This window comes from Zalophus californianus, chromosome 16, assembly GCF_009762305.2.
Source record: "Zalophus californianus isolate mZalCal1 chromosome 16, mZalCal1.pri.v2, whole genome shotgun sequence".
NCBI lineage: Eukaryota > Metazoa > Chordata > Mammalia > Carnivora > Otariidae > Zalophus > Zalophus californianus.
Window position 1 is genome coordinate 8,400,474 of NC_045610.1, and position 19,458 is coordinate 8,419,931.

General features: G+C 48.9%; 1 protein-coding gene across 1 annotated transcript in view; it reads left to right on the forward strand.

Moving 5' to 3' along the window:
* HS3ST3B1 (heparan sulfate-glucosamine 3-sulfotransferase 3B1) overlaps positions 1-12,494 on the forward strand; it is a 39,629-nt gene extending 27,135 nt beyond the window's left edge. Inside the window, exon 2 of the mRNA XM_027568205.2 lies at positions 8,157-12,494. Within this exon, the coding sequence (XP_027424006.2) occupies positions 8,157-8,775 (619 nt within the window). The 3' untranslated portion in view covers positions 8,776-12,494. The remainder of the gene's footprint in view (positions 1-8,156) is intronic.
* Positions 12,495-19,458: the final 6,964 nt, after the last annotated feature.

Sequence of the window (19,458 nt, forward strand, 5' to 3'; positions counted from 1 at the left end):
ACCCCCCCGCCCCCCAGCCCCTTCCAGGAACAGGAACTCGGGCCTTTGTGAAGCAGGGTCTATAACAGAGGATTCTGCCAAAATAAAAGGCATCTTGAGTTGACCCAGAGGAGCGAGATGCTCTTTTGCGCCCCACCCCCTTATGGCATTCAGGGGCTTTTCATTTTCTGAGCAGTATTGAAATTCTAGGACAATGGAGGCCAAATCCTTGCAGTGGGGGTTGGGGGCGGAGAAAGGGGAGGAGGGGAGGGTGACAAGGGGAGGTGGTCTGGGGAGTCCAGCCTTTGTTAGGTTTTTTTTCTTTTCTACCTATTATCTTAAAAAAAATAAAATAAAAGGAAGGGGGGGAAAAAGGCCCAGGAAACTTTATAATGAATAATGACATCACTTCCGGCAGCGCCCACCGGTCCAGCTTCGGAGAGGAGACACTGAGAACAACAGATTTTAAACCCTCCCCAAGGAGTTCTTTGATATGCAAACATCTCCCTCAAATGGAGATAATTATTTATGGAGATGCAGCTCTTTGAAGGGGACCTCGGAATGGGTGGGCTTTGAGCCTCCCTAGGAAAGGAAGAAGGTTCCAGATAAGGAGGGGGCCCGAGCTGATACACATCTTGCTCCCACCCCCTCATTCCGCCTCTCCCCCCGCCCCCCCGCCCCGGGGAAGCCAGCAGCTTTAGAGAAGAAACCTCCCAGCGTGACAACCCACAGTTCGAGTTACTCAGGCTGCTCCCGCAATGTCCACCGTCAGGGTTTCTAGAAGCTCCTTCCGGGTCCCCGGGTGCCCGGTCTGTGTCTGTAGGAGAGGAAAGGGGAGGGATAGGCTGCTGTTCTTGTGTGTTTGACCCCCGGAGGTGCGCTGTGATTTACAGGGTCACGAGGTAGACAGACACCGGGGAGGTTTTTGGGGCGCCGGATATTTAGGGTTGGTAGACAGGCCTTGAGAGAGGGTAGGAGGAGCTTCGCCCCACACTTCTGACCACACCGACGCCTGTGATTAGGGCCATGATGACCCGGCGGAGTCCGCTTTCTCTCGCCCCTGGGTTTTCTCTTGCAAATGGTTTGACACTTTGGCCTGGGGTACCGAGTGCCCCCTGAAACCTCGGGGGAGACACCCCCTCCCCGCCACCTGCCAGAGACTTTCACTTCCAGGACTGTCTGGCAGCTTTGAAGCTTGCTCACCCCTCCCCTCGCCCCCAGCTGCCCTTCCTGCCCCTTCAAGTTGGCCTCCCTGTGATGGGGAAACTGAGGCACTCAGCTTGTGCTGAGCCTCCATTTTCCTTCTCGCTGGTCTGGCTTCTTCCTCACTCTGAGACCAGTTTTAGATTTCATGGCGAAATTGAGGGGAAGCTGCTGAGATTGCCCCCGGACCCCTGCCCCCCCAAGTGCAAGTGTACTCCGCCATCCTCCTTGCCCACCAAAAAGGAACATTTGTTGCAACTGATGAACCCATCATTATGGTATCATGTAGACAATTTTCGCTGCCCTAAAAACCTTCCTTGCTCCCCCGTCTGTTCATCTCTCCTCTCCCCTGATCTCTGCGGGTTCCAGTGTCTCTGAGTTTTAGCTGATGCTTGTGGGTTTATAAGGTGGTATTCTACCTGCATTTTACCTTTTGAAGGCGATGTCCTTGTTTCCTGGACAGATTTGGGACTGTGCACGACTACGAATGCGGTGGTTTGTTTTTATTTTATTTTTGTGTGGCGGAGGGGACATCCCCTTTCTAGAATTCTTGATTCCTCTCTTTGTAAAGATTGTTCTGTTTGTTTTGCTTTTCTGTGTTGAATTCTCAGAGGCTGGGCTCGGGCTTCTTCGAGGAAAAGCTAAAGTCAGATTCCTGGCCTGTGCAGACCCGGGATGGTCGGTCATGGAGTTGATCGGAATGAGCAGAGCATGGCCGCCTCCTTGGCTGAGCTCACTTTCCAGACCAGAAGCTGAGGCCCAGAAAGTCAGGGGTATGGCTGGGGGGGACCACGCCAGTTAGGAGCAGAACCAGAACCGGAACAGAGACCTTAATGGAAACAACTTTTTTCTACCTTAAAGCAACAGTGTATCTGTTATGTCCAAATAACTGAGTCCCTATTAACCATTTTCTGATTTCATTCAGTGTTTTTTCCTCAAACCAGTATCGGAACAAGGATTTGGGCATCCTGTGGCCTTTTTCATAAGAGGGCTTGTCCTGTGGATTTAGCTTGCCCCAAGGTCATTGTTGGAAAGGGGCCGCTCAAGGACAGATTTGGGAGTGGTTGGCGGTTACCCGGTGCTGGGCATCTGTCAGAATGCACGGAGCTGGACACCGGGGGTGATTTATTTATTATATGCAAGTTAAAAAGAAATTTTTAAAAAGAAGGGGGAAAAAAGTCTTTGTCAGAGTTCAGAAGACGGGGTATTTCTGCAACCAAGCAAGGACGTTCTCGTCTTCCTGCCGGTGGGGGAGGAGAAAGGGGGCAGGCCGAATGTTCTCGGCTCTCCCCGGTTTCCTGGTTTTCTTGGATCTGAGTGGGAGCCGGGCCCTCCCCAGCACACTGTGGCTTACAGCTTTGTCTCCTCTCTCAAATGCAATTCACTCGCATCTGCTGTGCATAAACGTCTCCAGCATCTGCTGGGCTGTACTGAGGTTACACCCATTTCAATAATCTGCCTTTTTATTGTTGTGTCATTTGCCAGTTCAAACAAGGAGTTCAGTGGCGGGACCACGGGAGCAGGGGTGTCGGCCGAGGAGAGAAAGAAACAGGGCGGGCAAATGAGGGCCACATTGGCTGCTGGAGAACATCAGCATTCGAGGGCTTTTTAGGGCTTCCCTGGCTCAGGCGAATTTCCTGCTCATCGAGGCCTGAAGGTTTGTTTTTTTCTAAAGCAGGGACACAGGACAGCCAGGCCGTGACCTGGGGGTGTTCATTTGTGAACTCTGTGCTTCTCCAAAGCCCTGGGACCACAACCGCCGACCCCCAGGGGGAAGGTGACGCTGCAGGTGGTGGGCTCACCTTCTCCGATGTCTGGTAAGGGGCAGGCAGGGAGGTTAGCTCTGCGTCCATCGGGGGCTGGAGATTCTAAATCCTCAGACCTGATTCTGGCCCATCACTCCTCACCCACGCCGCCTCCTGACGAGACAAGCCGGAATGGGCCCGGCGGTCACTTTTGACATGAATTAATCTTGGTTTCATGGGTTTTGGGGGGTTTGGTTGTTATTGGTTTTTTTGTTTGTTTGCTTTGTTTTTTTTTTTTTTTTGAGAGAATTTTGGTTCATTTGGAGCCACAGACTTTGGTGCTGTTCTTCACTTGTTTGTCTTCCTGTCTTCTGTTTACGTTGATGCTAACTTCTGCTGCGGATGATCTGGCCTTGTCTTTCTTCGGGTTCCTTCAGTTTGCCTCATTTTGTTCCACGGGCGGCCCGATTTGTGTTTGGTAACTGTGTGTGTGTGTGCGTGCGCGTGTGTGTATTTCTATGCACATGTGTGTTTAGTGGGCAGCAAACATCTTTCTTTCTCTCTGCATTAAACTGGACCGTATTTTATGTGTTGTGATGGCTGGGTTCTCTGCAGCGTGTAAGCTGTCAGGGGGAACCCTCACTTACCCTGGGACCTGGTCTGTAGGACCTCGAGACTTCACTTTAAGCCTTTGACACAAATAAGTCTTGGATTCTCGGAAGAACTTCCGTTTGGTTCCCAGTATTGTTTTGTGGAAGAAAAATGGTTTCTGACCACGGGGCCCTCTCTACCCGCACATTGTCTCCACTGACATACACACAATCAGCAGCAGAAGAAACGACAGGTGCATGACAGGTCCCACTGAATAATGATTTCCGATCTTGGCTGCACATGAAGATCATCTGAACGATTGACGACTTGGGGCCCCACACACTGAGGGCCTGATTCCGGGGTGGAGGGGGTGGTCTGCGATAGGGCCCAGGCATGGAGTTCAGAACATTCTAGATGAGGCTAATGTGCCACCACGATGAAAGCAGCCGCCCCAGGACGTGGCACGTGGCTTTCTTGTGAATATCTGCAAACAAGTTGAAAGCCTGCGATACTCCTCCAGGCTCATCCGGGTTTCAGGTTTTGATGGGGTGACACGCCTGCATTACCCGCCTAGGTTTCAGTAAAGAAGAGGGATCGTTTCTGCTTTCTGTCGTGGGTGATCCTGTCTGGTCAGGTTCTCAGAGGCTTGTCCTAAGGGCAGTTTTCATGGGTGTAAGCCTATGTCTTCCTCAGACTTGCCTCTTCCAGCCTAGCCACATTGGCATCGCAAGCACCCGAGGGTGACATGTGCCACGAGGTGTCGAAGAGGTGTCCCTTCCTGCCCACCTGATGAAGAGGGAAGGAGGGGACCAGGGTTCGGGGCCACTGTTCCCACCATCGCTCAAATTCCGGGCCCCGTTTAATGCAGCTAACTGCCGGAGAATGTGAACCTAAGAGGTCTATTGTTTTGAAATCTGACTCATATTTGAACAAGTATGATCGTAAGTCATCTGATTCTAGCACCGAAATGCCTATGATTAAGATCCTAATCTATGAGAGAGAAGAAAAAATACAGGTGTCTATTTAAAGAGAGGACAGGTGTGTGCCTCTGCGAGCTCTTCATCGTATTAAGCGGAGATGGGAGGTTGAGGGGAAGGGACCACGACGAGAGGAAGGAGAGCCCTCAGGGGGCTGAGTCTCCGTCCCAACTGTCCATCTGCAGGCCGGTGACCTGCCTCCACGCGAGCCACCTCTCCCCTTCGGCCTGTTTCTTCATTAGTCAGTGGGGGATTGCAAGACCTACCTCAAAGGCTCGTTGTATGGATTAAATCAGATACTGCGTGCAAAAGGTTCTCTGCAAGCTCCCAAGCACTGTATAATTATTAGCTGTGATGATCAGTTTGAGAAACTGGCTTTCATAATGAGTGGCTCAATTAAGCTGCCACCTCCCTGCTGGCTGGGGAAGCCAGCCTGGGGCTGCTGGGAGGGGCACGCAGGGCCCACGCACGAGGGGTCTTGCCCTTGGCCATGTGCTGATCTTTTCTTCTTGGAACCAGTTTTGCCCAGAGAGGTTTTGAGTGTTGGGGCAGGACACTGCACTGCTAAAGGGGCCCAGGAAGAGAATGGGAAAGACTTTTTGTTCCAGGACCTGGGGGTCAGGGGAGCAGAGCAGCCGAGGGGGGAAACGGGGACTTGCCTGTAAACTGCCGAAAGGTTCGGTGCCGGGGGCTCTCCACACAGTTCCCAAGCCGTGTTCCCCACCGAGTGGATCCACAGGGGTATGCTGGGGTGCTGTTGGCTCTGAGCCCAAGGCCCGCCATGAAGAGCCCCTGGAGGCCAGCGGAGGAGGCTCAGGGGGCATTGGGGGAAATGATGGAGAAACCCAGTTGTGCATCTCACCCATCAGCCACTCAGAGCAAGCAAGCAAGCACGCGAAGGGGACAGCAACTGAGAGCCTCCCGTGGGCAAGGGCTGAGCAGTCTCTCTCTCTCTCAGCGCGAGTCCCCTGGCTATCATTTGCGCAGTCAAAGAAAGACCTGGGGCCCCTTGAGTGCTCTCTGACACACGTGGGTGCAAATTCCAGACCATTCTGGGGAGAGGGCTCCCTTGGAGCTAGTACCCAGAATGCTTGGGTGCCCCGCAGGCTGTCAGGCTCGGGAACTCGGTCCGCAGTTGAGGGAATTGGACCAGAGGACAGTGAGTCTCTCCCATTTCCCTTTATACCAGTTTTCTTCCTTGTTTTCTTACTCCTGGTGGATCTTGCTCCCTCACGTCCTTTCCCGGGTGCAGTGAACAGAAGATAATTGATAACATTTTCTTGACACCAGCAAGCTCCGTACCAATGCTGGCTGGGCAGTCCTCTCAGAACCTTCGAGTGGTGGACATCATCATTTTCCCCATGGTTCAGAGGAGCAAACTGAGGTACAGGCGGCGGGTAAGGGGACCTATCCAGGGTCACACACAATCAGTCAGTGGGGATGCCGAGTCAAACCCAGCAGCCTGATCTCAAAGCCCATGCTGGGTCAGACGGACTCTCTGAGGATAGACCCTGCACCTACCCCCTTGTAGGACCTGCGGAGAGCTTGGGGCGTTGGATTTCTTCTAGTCATGGTGGTAGCACTCTGATTCTGAATATTCAACTCCTGTAGACCGTGGTGGCAGATGGCTTAACGTGGGGAAAAAACCTTGGGACTTTATCAGACTCGCCCTGCTTCTGGGTGAAACGCGAAATCGGTTGAGAGCCAGGAACTCTGTTTAATCCTCACTCACATTAGCCCGATGAGACTGCTCCGTTCGCCTAAGTGGTTAATGGGCAAAGTGGGTCAATCCAGCTTTAGCGTAAGCCAGGGATGGCTCTGGCACTGCGAGGCTGTCTTCTTTAAGGGAAAAACCTTCTTCCTCTAACTTGCTGGGAAGAGGGAGCTCCCCCCAGCGTGTGGCCCCTTTCTGGCTCGTGCGATAGAACTTTGGATCATCATTTCCATAAACGTGCTCAGGAGAAGAGTTGTGGTCTCAGTAGATTAGGGGTGGCTCGAAGCTGGAAGTTTTGGATGTCCTACCGAGAGGTAAATATTTGGTCAGAAGTGATGTGGAAATTCTTTTTTTTTTTTTTTTTTTTTAATTCCCGGGCCCATAGAGGAAGCGGTCAGAAACTGCTAAATCCCATAGTTAGTGGAAAATTGTGCATCCGTGACCAAAACTTAGTCTCCAGTTAGTTAACACATCTCTTTCCTTTTAGTGTGCACGCAGGTGCCCAACTTTGTCCTACCAGGTGCTATAAACTGTGGATTGAACACCATAATGCTGATAACCATCATCGTGGTAGCAAAGCTAGTAAATATCAGTTACAGACCACGTGTCCGCCGTGTTCTGATCATAGTATGATCATTGTTTTACTCCTCACTAAACTTCCATGATGGGGGTACTATCACTTTCGCTTTTACGGAGGAGAAAGAGAAGCCCAGAGAGGTTAAGAAAGATACTCAAGATCACACAGCTTATAGGCAGCAAAGCTGGGATTTGAACCCAGGTGGTTTGATGTCTGAGGCCTCTTCCCGTAGCTGTTAGCTTTTTTGGCTCTGGCTTTACAAACCGCATAACCACTGAATGAAGTAGGTGGACGCTCTTCCCATTTCGCATGGTAGAATGCTCAAGTTCAGAGAGCAAATAAGGCACAACCTTCCACCGTCCGTTTCTGTTGCTGTCCGCGCTCACTCACGGCTTTCCGGCGTGGGGATCATGGCCTGAATTTCCTGTTGGTCTTAACAGTATTGTCTGCATACTTTGAAGATTTTATTTATTTATTCATGAGAGACAGAGAGAGAGAGAGAGAGGCAGAGGGAGAAGCAGGCTCCCAAGGAGCAGGGAGCCCGATGCGGGACTTGATCCCAGGACCCTGGGATCACGACCTGAGCCGAAGGCAGACGCTTAACCATCTGAGCCACCCAGGCGCCCTTGTCTGCATACTTTGGCTTAAATGAATGCAGTGATAGAGATCATACAAGTCCTTTTTTTTTTTTTTAAATGGAGTATAAAGTATTTTTGGAAGCTTCTAGAGTTGGGTCTCGGGGATTTCCTCTTGGCAAGTTTGTATCAGTTTATGCTTCCATCTGATTTCACCTGGTTTTGGTGGCCTTCGGGTGTGCTTTTCGCGGGAAAGGCATTTTGTCAGCGGTCACTGTGTTGAAGCTGGGGGGCGGGGGGGGGACATCTTCCTTCCCGTTCCCAGTGCATGCGGGCCCAGGCGTGGTGAACACATGGAGTCAGGCTGGTGAGGACTCCTGGACAGCAAAATCTCTGGGAGCCCGACGTGCTGCTGTTGAGGAAGGGCACATAGCCAGAGGTCAAGGACCTTTGTGTTCTGACATCGTCTGTTTAGGGCAGTCTAAACACTGGATACCGGGAAAAATAAGGGAGAGGTGGCCCCCGCGAGAGGATTTAGAGAAACTCCTATTTCACTGTTTCTACTTCGGTGGAAGATAGATGCCTTCCTATTGCACATAGTTAGTATCTGGCCTCCAAGCTTCAGATGGGACGTAAATGCGTCTTTCAGCTCTGAAATTCCTTTTACATGTTTTCACGTTTCTAGCACTGTTCCCTGTAATAAGAGGCAGCAAGGATGAGCAGTGTTGCCATTGATACGTGTGGCCAAAGAGGTGTCAGCTTTTGAGCCGACTTTACTCTGCTTGCTTTCCTCAGGGACCTGATGCCGAGGACCCTGGAGGGGCAGATCACCATGGAGAAGACACCCAGTTACTTCGTCACCCGCGAAGCGCCCGCGCGCATCTCGGCCATGTCCAAGGACACCAAGCTCATCGTGGTGGTGCGGGACCCGGTGACCCGGGCCATCTCGGACTACACGCAGACGCTGTCCAAGCGGCCCGACATCCCCACCTTCGAGAGCTTGACGTTCAAGAACCGCACGACGGGCCTCATCGACACGTCGTGGAGCGCCATCCAGATCGGCATCTACGCCAAGCACCTGGAGCACTGGCTGCGCCACTTCCCCATCAGCCAGATGCTCTTCGTGAGTGGGGAGCGGCTCATCAGCGACCCGGCCGGCGAGCTGGGCCGCGTGCAGGACTTCCTGGGCCTCAAGAGGATCATCACCGACAAGCACTTCTACTTCAACAAGACCAAGGGCTTCCCCTGCCTGAAGAAGGCCGAGGGCAGCAGCAAGCCGCACTGCCTGGGCAAGACCAAGGGCAGGACCCACCCCGAGATCGACCGCGAGGTGGTGCGCAGGCTGCGCGAGTTCTATCGGCCATTCAACTTGAAGTTCTACCAGATGACCGGCCAGGACTTCGGCTGGGATTGATCGGCCCTGGGGCCGTGTGATTTACCACTTGGCTTATGTATCGAGAGAGGTTATATGTATGTAAAATGTACAGAAATCTATTTTATAATAATTTATTTTTAATTCATAAGCAATTAACTCACTCAGCTGCCTAGCCACACTCTTTAGAGAGTTAGTTTCATAATCTGTCAACATTCCAAAGTGTTTAATCTTTTCTTTTCCTCACGATTGATGGTGCTTCCAACCCCCCCCCCCCCCCCCCCCCCCCCCCCCCCGTCCCGCCCCAGCCCCTACCCATTCTATTTAAAGAGAAGAAAAGCACAACTTGAGACTTTTGTTGTTACGGGTATGCAGCCTTCAATCGCTGTCTGAGTTCACTTGCCATCTCCCTGTGTCTTGGGTCTTGTAGTCCAGCTTCCGGTCCTCCCTCCCTGCCCGCGTACCTCGTAGGAGCGCCCAGCTGCCCCAGCAGCTTGGCTCCCTCAAGGTCATGTCTCATGTAAGTAGCCTCTCCTGCCCGTGTGTCGACATTTCAAAGGACGTCGAGGCAAGACCACAGCACTAGGCTTTTCCCCCCAAGTCTACTCAGCTCGCGGGGGAGTCACTACCTTTGTAGGGACATGTGCCTCCTCTCTGGAGTCTGCGTCCCAGGGTCCGTTTACTTCAGCTTATGATTTTGAGAGAGAGCCCTGCGTCCTCTCCTGCCCCGGTCCCTGGTTCTTGAAGCAGCTTGAAGTGTATGCAGATGTTATAGCCCCTCTTTCCCAGGTCACGTGTGTGAGATGCTTGGGTGCTGCTTTAGAACTAAAGACGACCTCTCCTTTGCACGAGTGCACCATGCTCGGTCCTCCAGGCAGACAGTTCTGCTCTGACACACCAAAGAATCCCCTAGGCTAGCAGAACCATTGGCACAAACCCATGGGTGCCGGGTGTCAAGACCCGGAGGGGTCAGGTGCATCCCACGCCCTCAGAGCCCCCTCAAGGTGCTGCTGGGTGCCGAGCCAGCCCATGTGGGGCACATCCCAGTACTAGATGGACCACCTCAGTGGGGAGAAAAGCCAAAATAGCACCAGAAGGACGGGCGGCCCGGCAGAAGAAGCAAGTCCCTGGCCCCCTGCTTGATGTCTGGAATTCGCCTCCTTGGAATTCCTAGCTCATCACAGACTGACAAGACAGTCTGTCGCCAACAGCCAGACAGCGAGCACCAAGAGTGGCTCTTGAACAGACAGGCTGGGGGAAGAAAGTTGTTGATTGGCAGCCGCCGAGCCTAACAATTATGAAGATGTCCCTTGTTTGAGCTAGGTCCCAGGAGAAGGGTCTCCAGCATCGTCGCTGCTGATGCAGAATGCTTTCCCCTCCATCCCTCTCTTGAGAGAGCAGTTAGAGATTATTTTTGACGGCTAGCTTGTGGCAGTCGGGGTCACCATATAGCAATATTACAGAATGAACATGTTCACTTTATCCTGTTTTCTAAACCAGAATGCTTCTACCATAGAAGAATTTTCATTTGAGTTATAGTTGCACCAAGGCTTATGTGGGAAGACACAACACATTGTCCAAATGGTTGGGGTCTGATATTTACAAAGACAATTTTTATTTGAGTTATAGTTGCACCAAGGCTTATGTGGGAAGACACACACGTTGTCCAAATGGTTGGGGTGTGAGATTTACGAAGACAGTTTTCATTTGAGTTCTAGTTGCACCAGGGCTTATATGAGAAGAGACACACATTGTCCAAATGGTTGGGGTGTGATATTTACGAAGACAAGAATTTTCATTTGAGTTATAGTTGCGCCAAGGCTTATGTGGGAAGACATACACTTTGTCCAGATGGTTGGGGTATGGTATTTACGAAGACACTTTTGTACATTGGATGGGATAGAACTTGCCCCGTTGAGCAAGAGAACTTGTATGAAAAGAGAGAGAAATAATTCATCTTTCAAAACTGATCACGATGTCACCGGTCCTAGAGTGATGCCTTGTTTGGTAATTGGTTTGTATTCGCCCACAAGTTTGAGCCCAGACTTCGCTCGCTCACACTGAGCAGCAAAACAATCGGGATCATCGTGTGGGTTCTGGGCAGGAGGGTGGGCACTGAGGCTCCATGCGTTATTCCTCAGATGGCTCCGTTCATTTCAGAGCTTAATGACTGCCTCTACCAAGTAGTACAGAAGCTGCCTTTAGGGGAATGCCATAATCCTAGCGTGGTTCTCTCCCTTCTTGCTGCTTGGGCATCGAGACATCTGCATTAGGGTGCTAAGGGGTTGTACGTTTTTCCGGTCAGAAAGCTCATTTGTAATAAAACGGAGAATGCCTCTTTCCAGTGACAAGGTAACATCGCTTAAAGGAAAAGCCAGGATCCACGACCTCCACAGAGCCCTGCCCCGACCACTTTCTGGCCTCTTTCACGCCCCGATAGGACTCATGATGTAGAATTGCAGAAAAAGTGCAGCGAAGGGTATGCGACAAGGCAGTAGGAAAACATGCATGCGCTTTTCCTTCCCCTTTGGGTCCCTGTTGTCTTTCCAAGCTGGACAGGTTTGATTAAGTTGTTTATTCCCTGCGTTACAACTGAAACAGGAAATCTCCAGATAGAAGGAGGGTCACTGAGTCATGAACACTGAAGTGAGTCAAGATTCTATTCTGGGTCAAATCCTCGAATCCAAACAGATGTTGATAATTGGCAAGGACAGACTAGAACACGTTTTCCTGTAGAAGATAAATAAATGAAAGCTGCCATGCATCTCTTCATAGGGGTCTGATAGCTTACAGTTCGCGACCCAGCCAGACGCGGCATTTGCCCCACGGTTACACCCTGTCATGTGATAGTTATTATTGAGGCGGGGTGCATATGTCCTCCTGCAGAAGTTAGGCAACACGTACAATTCAGCCTTGAGTTTCTTCCTGTTCTAGCAATCTCCAAGGCCACCAGCTCGAGTTCTTAGCTGCTAGAAGACAAACACCGGTTCGTGTTTTGGCACTTTGTCCCTGTGCACGCTTTGGGTTTTTTCCAGTTTACAGGAAAAACTCTTGATAATTCACTGGGGGTACTTTATCCCTCTCCGTTTCATTTGCTTGTTAAAAACAAAAAGATTAACAAACAAAAACAAGAAATTGGAAGTTTTTATTGCCCCGGTCTACCCCCGTGCTTGCTTTGAGGTGTTCGGTAACTTGGGAGGTGGTACCTGGAAAGGTATTTAGGTATAGTGACTGCATAATAAATACTTGGATGACAGAGGAAGAGACGTTGTCTTTTTCATGGGATTCTCTTTGGAAGTCATTTTGAGTGACAGATAGATTTTAGGCCTTTGGAGAAACAGTTTCAGATCCTGCCAGGATATTTACATAAGAAAGGAAAATGGAAGGTTCCAGTAGACTTAGAAATACTTAGCGTGTATCTCAAACGCTGACACAGACGTCTGTCATTTTTCTTTTTCAGTTTCTCAAGAAGGATGGTCAATTAAACTGAAAGGTGTGGTTAGATTTTTTTTTTTCACTTTTGTAACATTAATTTATGACTGAGTTCATTCAGCCCAGTAATCTGAAATACGGTGCAAATTCTAGCCGTGTGTCTTCTATAACCTGGATGTTAGAATAGCCAATATGTACAAAAAGAATTAAAACAAGTATTTTGTCCTATGTATAACACAAATTAATTTTACACAGAGAAAGATGTTTCTAGGAAAAAGAAATTCTGGTAATTCATACTATTTCTTTGTATGAACAAATAAAATCTATTTTACCAACTTGTGAGTGCTCTTCTGTTTTATTGTGTGTTGCGGATGGACGAGGGAGTGCTGAGTCTGTAACTGATCACATGCCTGTGTGCGCACACGGAGTCCTTCTGAGGAGGGCAGGCTGATTTGGCAGATTTCAAAATGTAACTAACCTGCAAATATTTAGGGCAATTTTTTGTAAAGGACTCTGAAGGCTCTGAGATCAGTGGGAAGGCCCCTGCCCCCTTGGAGGAGCATGCACAGAACTTCCAAGAACACCACGGTCACCATATCTTGCAGGCTCTGGGTGCCTCAGGCTCTAGCCTGGCTGGTGGGGGGGAGCTGCCCTGTGTGGGGTGTACTACAAGTATGACCAAGCAAAGCATTGATAGCTGGGCTATTTGGATAATGGTAACATTCTCATCTCACATAAACAGTTGAATGGAGACCCTTATCCTTGAGACAGGGTTGAAAAGTGTTTAGACAAGATGATGTTTCCATGACTTTAGCTCACACCAAGAGATCTTCTGTTTCTTTTGATGGGACACACTTTGTACGATGATTATTTACTATCTTTTAAGATTTATTTATTTGAGAGAGAGAGAGTGCACGAGTGGGGAGGAGAGGGACACGGGGAGGGAGAAGCAGGCTCCCTGCTCAGCAGGGAGCCCAGTGCCAGACTAGATCCCAGGACCTTGTTATCATGACCTGAGCCGAAGGCAGACGTTTAAGCGACTGAGCCACCCAGGCGCCCTGATTATTTACTATCATAAACATTTGATTCATTCTTGTATTTTCCTTAATTTTTGTTTTCAATTTTCCATTGAGATTTATTTTAATTTGGTATACCTTTGGTTGAGGTTTAGAGTAGCTGTTACCAAATTGATTAAGACTCAAACCCGAGAGATCTGACTTCATATTTTTGAAACCACTCCATTGAGGTATGATTGGCTTACAAAAAGTATGCATGTTTAATGTATATAACCCGAAGAGTTTCATGGTAAGAGTTCACTCATAAAATCGTCAGCACTCTCAATGCCATAAATACATCCACCTGTTCCAAAAGTTTCCTCCTGCCATCTTATTTTTTTGTGATAAGAACATTTCACCTAAGATGCACCCTCTAAGCAAACTTTTAAGTATTTAGTATAGTGTTGGTAACTCTAGGCACTATGGTATACGTTGTCCCTGGGACTTAATTCATCCTGTATAACTAGAACTTTGATTTTGCTTAATTTAAAAAGGGAATCTATTACAATCTTAGGTGAAAAGCCATCATTTCTTGCCATAAAGAGGAGGTAATCAAAAAAAGTAAATACAATGAAAATAAATCCTTGCATAATGCAATATATGTTAAAAAAAAGAAGATAGCAGGAGGGGAAGAATGAAGGCGAGTAAGTCGGAGGGGGAGACGAACCATGAGAGACGATGGACTCTGAAAAACAAACTGAGGGTTCTAGAGGGGAGGGGGTGGGGGGATGGTTAGCCCGGTGATGGGTATTAAAGAGGGCACGTTCTGCATGGGGCACTGGGTGTTACGCACAAACAATGAATCATGGAACACTACATCAAAAACTAATGATGTAACGTATGGTGATTAACATAACAATAAAATAAAAAAAGATAAGAAATGAGAAAAACAAAACAAAACAAAAATAAATCCTTGCTAGTAATTTCTAGCTAGATATAACTCAAGCCAGGTTTGCCGTAGGCTCTCACCCGCTGCTTCTGGCGATGGTCACTCCTGGCAAAGACTCGCGCTTAGCAAATTACCATCTTGCCTTGAAGGGTAAGAATTGAAGAGGGTATGAGTTACCCAATGCTACTTGGTGTTGAGTCCAGGAATGCCTAAAATGGGAGCACCCCCCAAATACTCTCTGGTAGCACTCTGGGTTTTCTCGCATTTTGGAAAACACTATGATTCACACCAAGAAAACATCTTGCACAGAAGCCCAGAGTTGGAAGTCAGCCTAACATTCTGGGAAGGCCGTGAAAAAAACACCCCACCCAAGCAAAGGACGCTAGCGGGTCAGGGGGGATACAAATCATTAACATTTGGTTTTCAACAGCCGGCATCCTTATGGAGAACTGTTCCTTCAAACCTAGGTATACGCCACTATGAGAAGTATGTGTGAGCCTTGAATGTCGACCTGACTTTATATCCATCCCATTGATTTTCTGCTTTTTCTATAGAAAGGTAATAAAATGAACCTAAAATCTACTCATTAACCAGAGAGCAGTTTAGAGCAGTTGTTCTCAAGTTTGGGCAGATAAGTGCATGATGCCACCTATCTGTGGAATCTAAGAGACAAATTCAGAGAAACGAGAGTGGAGTGGTGGTTACCGGGGGTTGGGGGTGGGGAGAAATGGAGAAATACTGGTCAAAGGGAACAAACTTCCAGTTATAAGATTAAAAAGTTTGGGGATGTAATGTTCAGCACGGTGATTATAACAGATAATACTGTATCTTATATACTTCACTGGTGTGTTGAGAGTAGGTCTTGAATGTTCTCACCACAAAGAAGAAATGACCATTGCACAGCTATGCCGGGAATCAGTTTGAGATCTATAGATGTATCAAATCAACGTGTTGCATAACTTAAACTTACATGATGTTATTTGTGGATTATATCTCAATAAAGCTGGAAGACATTTCAAAATAATATGATGTAACCCCAAAAAGCTCCCCCAGGGATTCCAACATATAGCTAAGCTTGAAAGCCATGGTTTTCAAAGTGTGGTTTCCGGACCACATCAGCATCCCCTGGGAACCTGATACGCATGCCAATTCTCGGGCACCTGAATCGACCTACTGAATGGGAAATGCAGGATTTAACAAGCTCTCCAGCTGATTCTGATTCATGCAGAAATCTGAGCATCACCGCATTAGCGCGTAGACTTCATATCATTTCCTATCATTTTGAAACCAGAGACCCTTGGATCTCTAATCAAGCACATTGTCTTCTGTACCCGACTTTTCACCAACCAAGGCAATTCCTAAGCAGAGTCACCCCTTACAACTCTGGGTCTCCTTTCACAAAGTAGGTCTCTCTGCATTTCAAATAGTGGCCATGGCTGCCTGGCTTCCCTCACTCTGCTGGGTCCTGTTTTCCTCAGGCAGCCCCTATGCTGTCCTCTCTAACATACGCCCAAGAGTGGAATGACAGGTTGATACAGGAGAGCTGACATCATGTAAATCCCCCCCATTTCACCTTACCTTCTAGATTCAATCTTCAACAGTATATTCCCAGCACTTCCTCTCTGATTGTCATGATTCCTTCTTATCCTTCACATTTGACTCCCAAAAGCCCAGTGTCTTAAGGCTCGAGCTTCCATCTGGCCATCACGTTCCCAGTTATAACGAGTGGCTCTAAACCTCCAGGTCCTAATAGTAGCATCCAGTTTCATTTTTCTGTTCTCACCCATTGTCCTGATGACGAGGTGTGAAAGATGACAGAGCAGCCTCGTGGGGCAAAGCTGGCTGTGGAGACGTATCTGTGGGCTCAAAGCCTGCACTCCTCATTTGAGAACTTCTCTCCGTGCAACGGTATTGTTTTTGTGTGTGAACTAATAGGGACTTAAGGACCCCAGTGCAGTTTCCTAAAAGCCATGGAAGACCCTCTCTTCTGCCCCTATAGCTGCGTGAGGGCATTAGAGGCTCCTTCACATCTCCCTTGTCAGCCCCCAATACCTCCCGACCTTGCATGCCCCCCACCGCTGCATAGAAGCTGTTATAGTTCCTCTGCAGAATCCTGACCTCAAAACACCTAGGCTCCGCATGCTTTCTCTTTCCATCTATCTAGCAAGAGAAGACAGATGATAGAGGACACCAAGACTCCATCGGAAGCAGTAATTAACAACAGAAGGTCTCCGGAGCTCCTTGAGAAGGGGAGGCGTCTGATGGGAGGGATGCTCAGAGACCTTTATTTTGGATATGATATTCCATACGAATGGGAGCAAGAAGAGGCTGGAGTCAGAGATCGGCTCGTTCGTTCAATAAATATTTATGGAGTGCTTACTGCTGCTCCAGGCACAACCCTAAACACACCACGCTTCCTGATTCAAGGAATTCACGTTCCAGGGAGCAGTTGAAGGATGTGTACAGATATGACAGGAGTCCCTAATCTGATCTGGGGCGGCGGAGAGGGAGGCTGTTACCTACACACCTGGCAGGATGTAGCCAAGTGATGGATGGAGGGCGATATGGAGGCAGAGGGCAAAGAGAGCCGTGAATAAATACAGCCAGTTGGCAACTGCCGGCCGGATCCCACTGGCTCGGGAGCGCTCAAGTCAGAGCATTTGGAGTCATCCTTGGCATCTCTTTCTTTCACATTCCTCCCGTCCGATCCATCACTAAGTCCTGCCGTGGCAACTATCAGAAAGCCTCCCAAGTCTCTTCACTTCTTCCTGTCTTCTGTCACACCCCCCCTGGCACCAGCTACCCTCCCGTCTCGCTGGGCTACTGTGGTCGCCTTGCACCTGGCTTCCCACACGCTTCCCCCTGCTCCGTCTGGCCTGTTCGGCTCACAACACTCTGGGGAATCTTTTCAAGACTCAAATTGGACTGTGTACCCTTCCTGCTAAAAACCTTTAAATAACCTCCTACTCTATTTCAGATAAATCTCATTAATTTGCCTGGGAAGACCTACCAGCTTCATTTTAAACCCTCTCCTCCTGTTCTCCATGCTCCAACCACAAGAGTCTTCTTTTCGCTCCGGGGGGGAAGCCAAGTTCTCTGTGTGGATGCCTTGCTCCCAAGTCCTTGCCTGGCTAACTTAGACTCATCTTTCAGATCTCAGCACCCTTATCCGCATGAGTTCGTCCCTTAGTGAGGGAGGTCTTCTCTAACCGTGGTTACCCCAGTGAACCACACGAGGTGGTGTTCGCACCTTTGGGTAGCCTTTCCCCACCATGACGTCGCGCTGTGCTTCGGACTCCCTTAACCATCAGAAGACAACAGAGAGAGGGCTGTGCCCACTGCCCTTCGTTGGCCTGACCACTTTGGCTTCCCCTCTCATGGAACACTCACTCTCGGGATGCTCCCTCTTGGGGAACTTGCTACAAGTTGCCCAAAACACATGGAGAGACCATGTGTGCGTATTTTGGTCACCAGTCTCAGCTGAGCTCCCAGAAGACACCCAGACTCAACTGCCAGCCATATTAGCCCGCCACCTTGGGGGTTCCAGTTCCCTGAGCCCCCCGCCAGCTGCAGCTTTTGTAACATCACATGGGTCAGAAGAACCACTCAGCTGAGCCCAGTCAACCAATAAAACGGAGATCATAACTGTTCTTGGTCTTAAGCCATGAAATTTGGGAGTGCTTGGAATAATACCGAATTGGGATAATCCCCCATCTAAAGGAACACTAGCTCTTATTTCAGCTCAGAGAATCCAATCCCATTCCTTGACAGTACTTGTTGTACTGTAGAGCTATGCACATATTTGTGTTTGCTTGTTGTCCTCAGCACTAGTCTGCCGTCTCCACAACAGCAGAGACCATGGCTTCTTATTCAGCAGGAAAGGGTCTTTGAGGTACCGAAGAGCTGCTTAATTGTCTGTTGAATAAAGGAAGCAAGAGTTGAGATTATATCCCAAGGGTGAGAGGATAAGAAGTTTAAACAGGCGGGGATGCCTGGATGGCTCAGTCCTTAAGTGTCTGCCTTTGGCTCGGATCATGATCCCAGGCTCCTGGGATCGAGTCCCTCACTGGGCTCCTTGCTTGGAGAGGAGCCTGCTTCTCCTTCTGCCTCTGCCTGCCACTCCCCCTGCTTGTGCTCTTTCTCTGACAAATAAATAAATAAGATCTTAAAGAAAAAAAAGGAAGTTTAAACAGGTGAGTGACAACATAGTTTCATGTGGAGGAAAAGTGATATTTTTAAAAGCTAGCTTTTAGCGAGGATGGAATACTTCTTAGAGAGCTTGTCTTATGATTTAAGAAACAATAGACTTTGGGTCTTAAAAAGGGAAGGCTTTGGGCTTCAGTCTGGGTAAGAGATGATGAGACAGGAGAGGCTAAGGGTGACTGAAAAGTAACGTGAAAAGTGCCTTCTTTGGGCAGCGAAAAAATAAATGAAAGGATTTTAATTTTTTGAGATGAGCTCTGGAGAGACATCTAGGGAGACAGAAACTGGAGGGAGAAAGACAGAGAGCAGGTGGGCTCTGAGAGTGTTCCCCAGAGACACGAGAGAGGCCAGGTCCCCAGGGAGAGATGGGCAGATTTTTCTAAGGCAGAGTCAGAATGATTAGACCTGTGTTGCAGAGAGCATCCTGGCTGCCGTAACTGGGTGCCTTAAAACAACAGAAAGGGAGGGACTGTCTCACAGTTCTGGAGGTCAGACATCTGAAATAAAGGTGTGTGCAGAGCCACGCTCACACACAAAACCTTCAGTGGAGGATCCTTTCTTAACTTCTCGAAGCTCCTGGTAGCCGCTTGGCAGCAAAACTCCAATCTGCCTCGGCTTCCTGTGTCTGTGTCTTCACATGGCATTCTCCTCCATGTGTGTGTTTGAATTTCCTTTCTTTCCAAATCTCCTCCTTCTTGGGAGGACATCCGCCATATTGGATGAGGGCCCACCCTAATGACCTCATCTTAACTTGATTATACCGGCAAAGACTTTCCAGATAAGGTCACATTCACCGGTCCTGGGAGCTAGGACTTCTGCCTAAGTTTTGGGGGAATACAGTTCAACCCGAAACATCCCGATACCCCATTTAAGTTGTTAGCAAGACGTGCTTTAATTCTCTCCAATGTGCAACCCCAGAGCTTTTCCTAACCTTTATGGGCTTTCCGGACCTTTGCAATGGGATATGGAAGACCTTTGGAATCTCAGATCTGCCTCTGAGAATGAAGGGAGGGTTTGAGAAGAGAGAAGCGATGACCCCAAGGGACAGGTGAGCCTCGGAAGTGAAAAGACAAGAGTGTGGACTCCCTGCGGTTAAAATTCTAGTTATTTTATTTGGCTATGAGCGTTGAGGTGTACGCTCAGAAG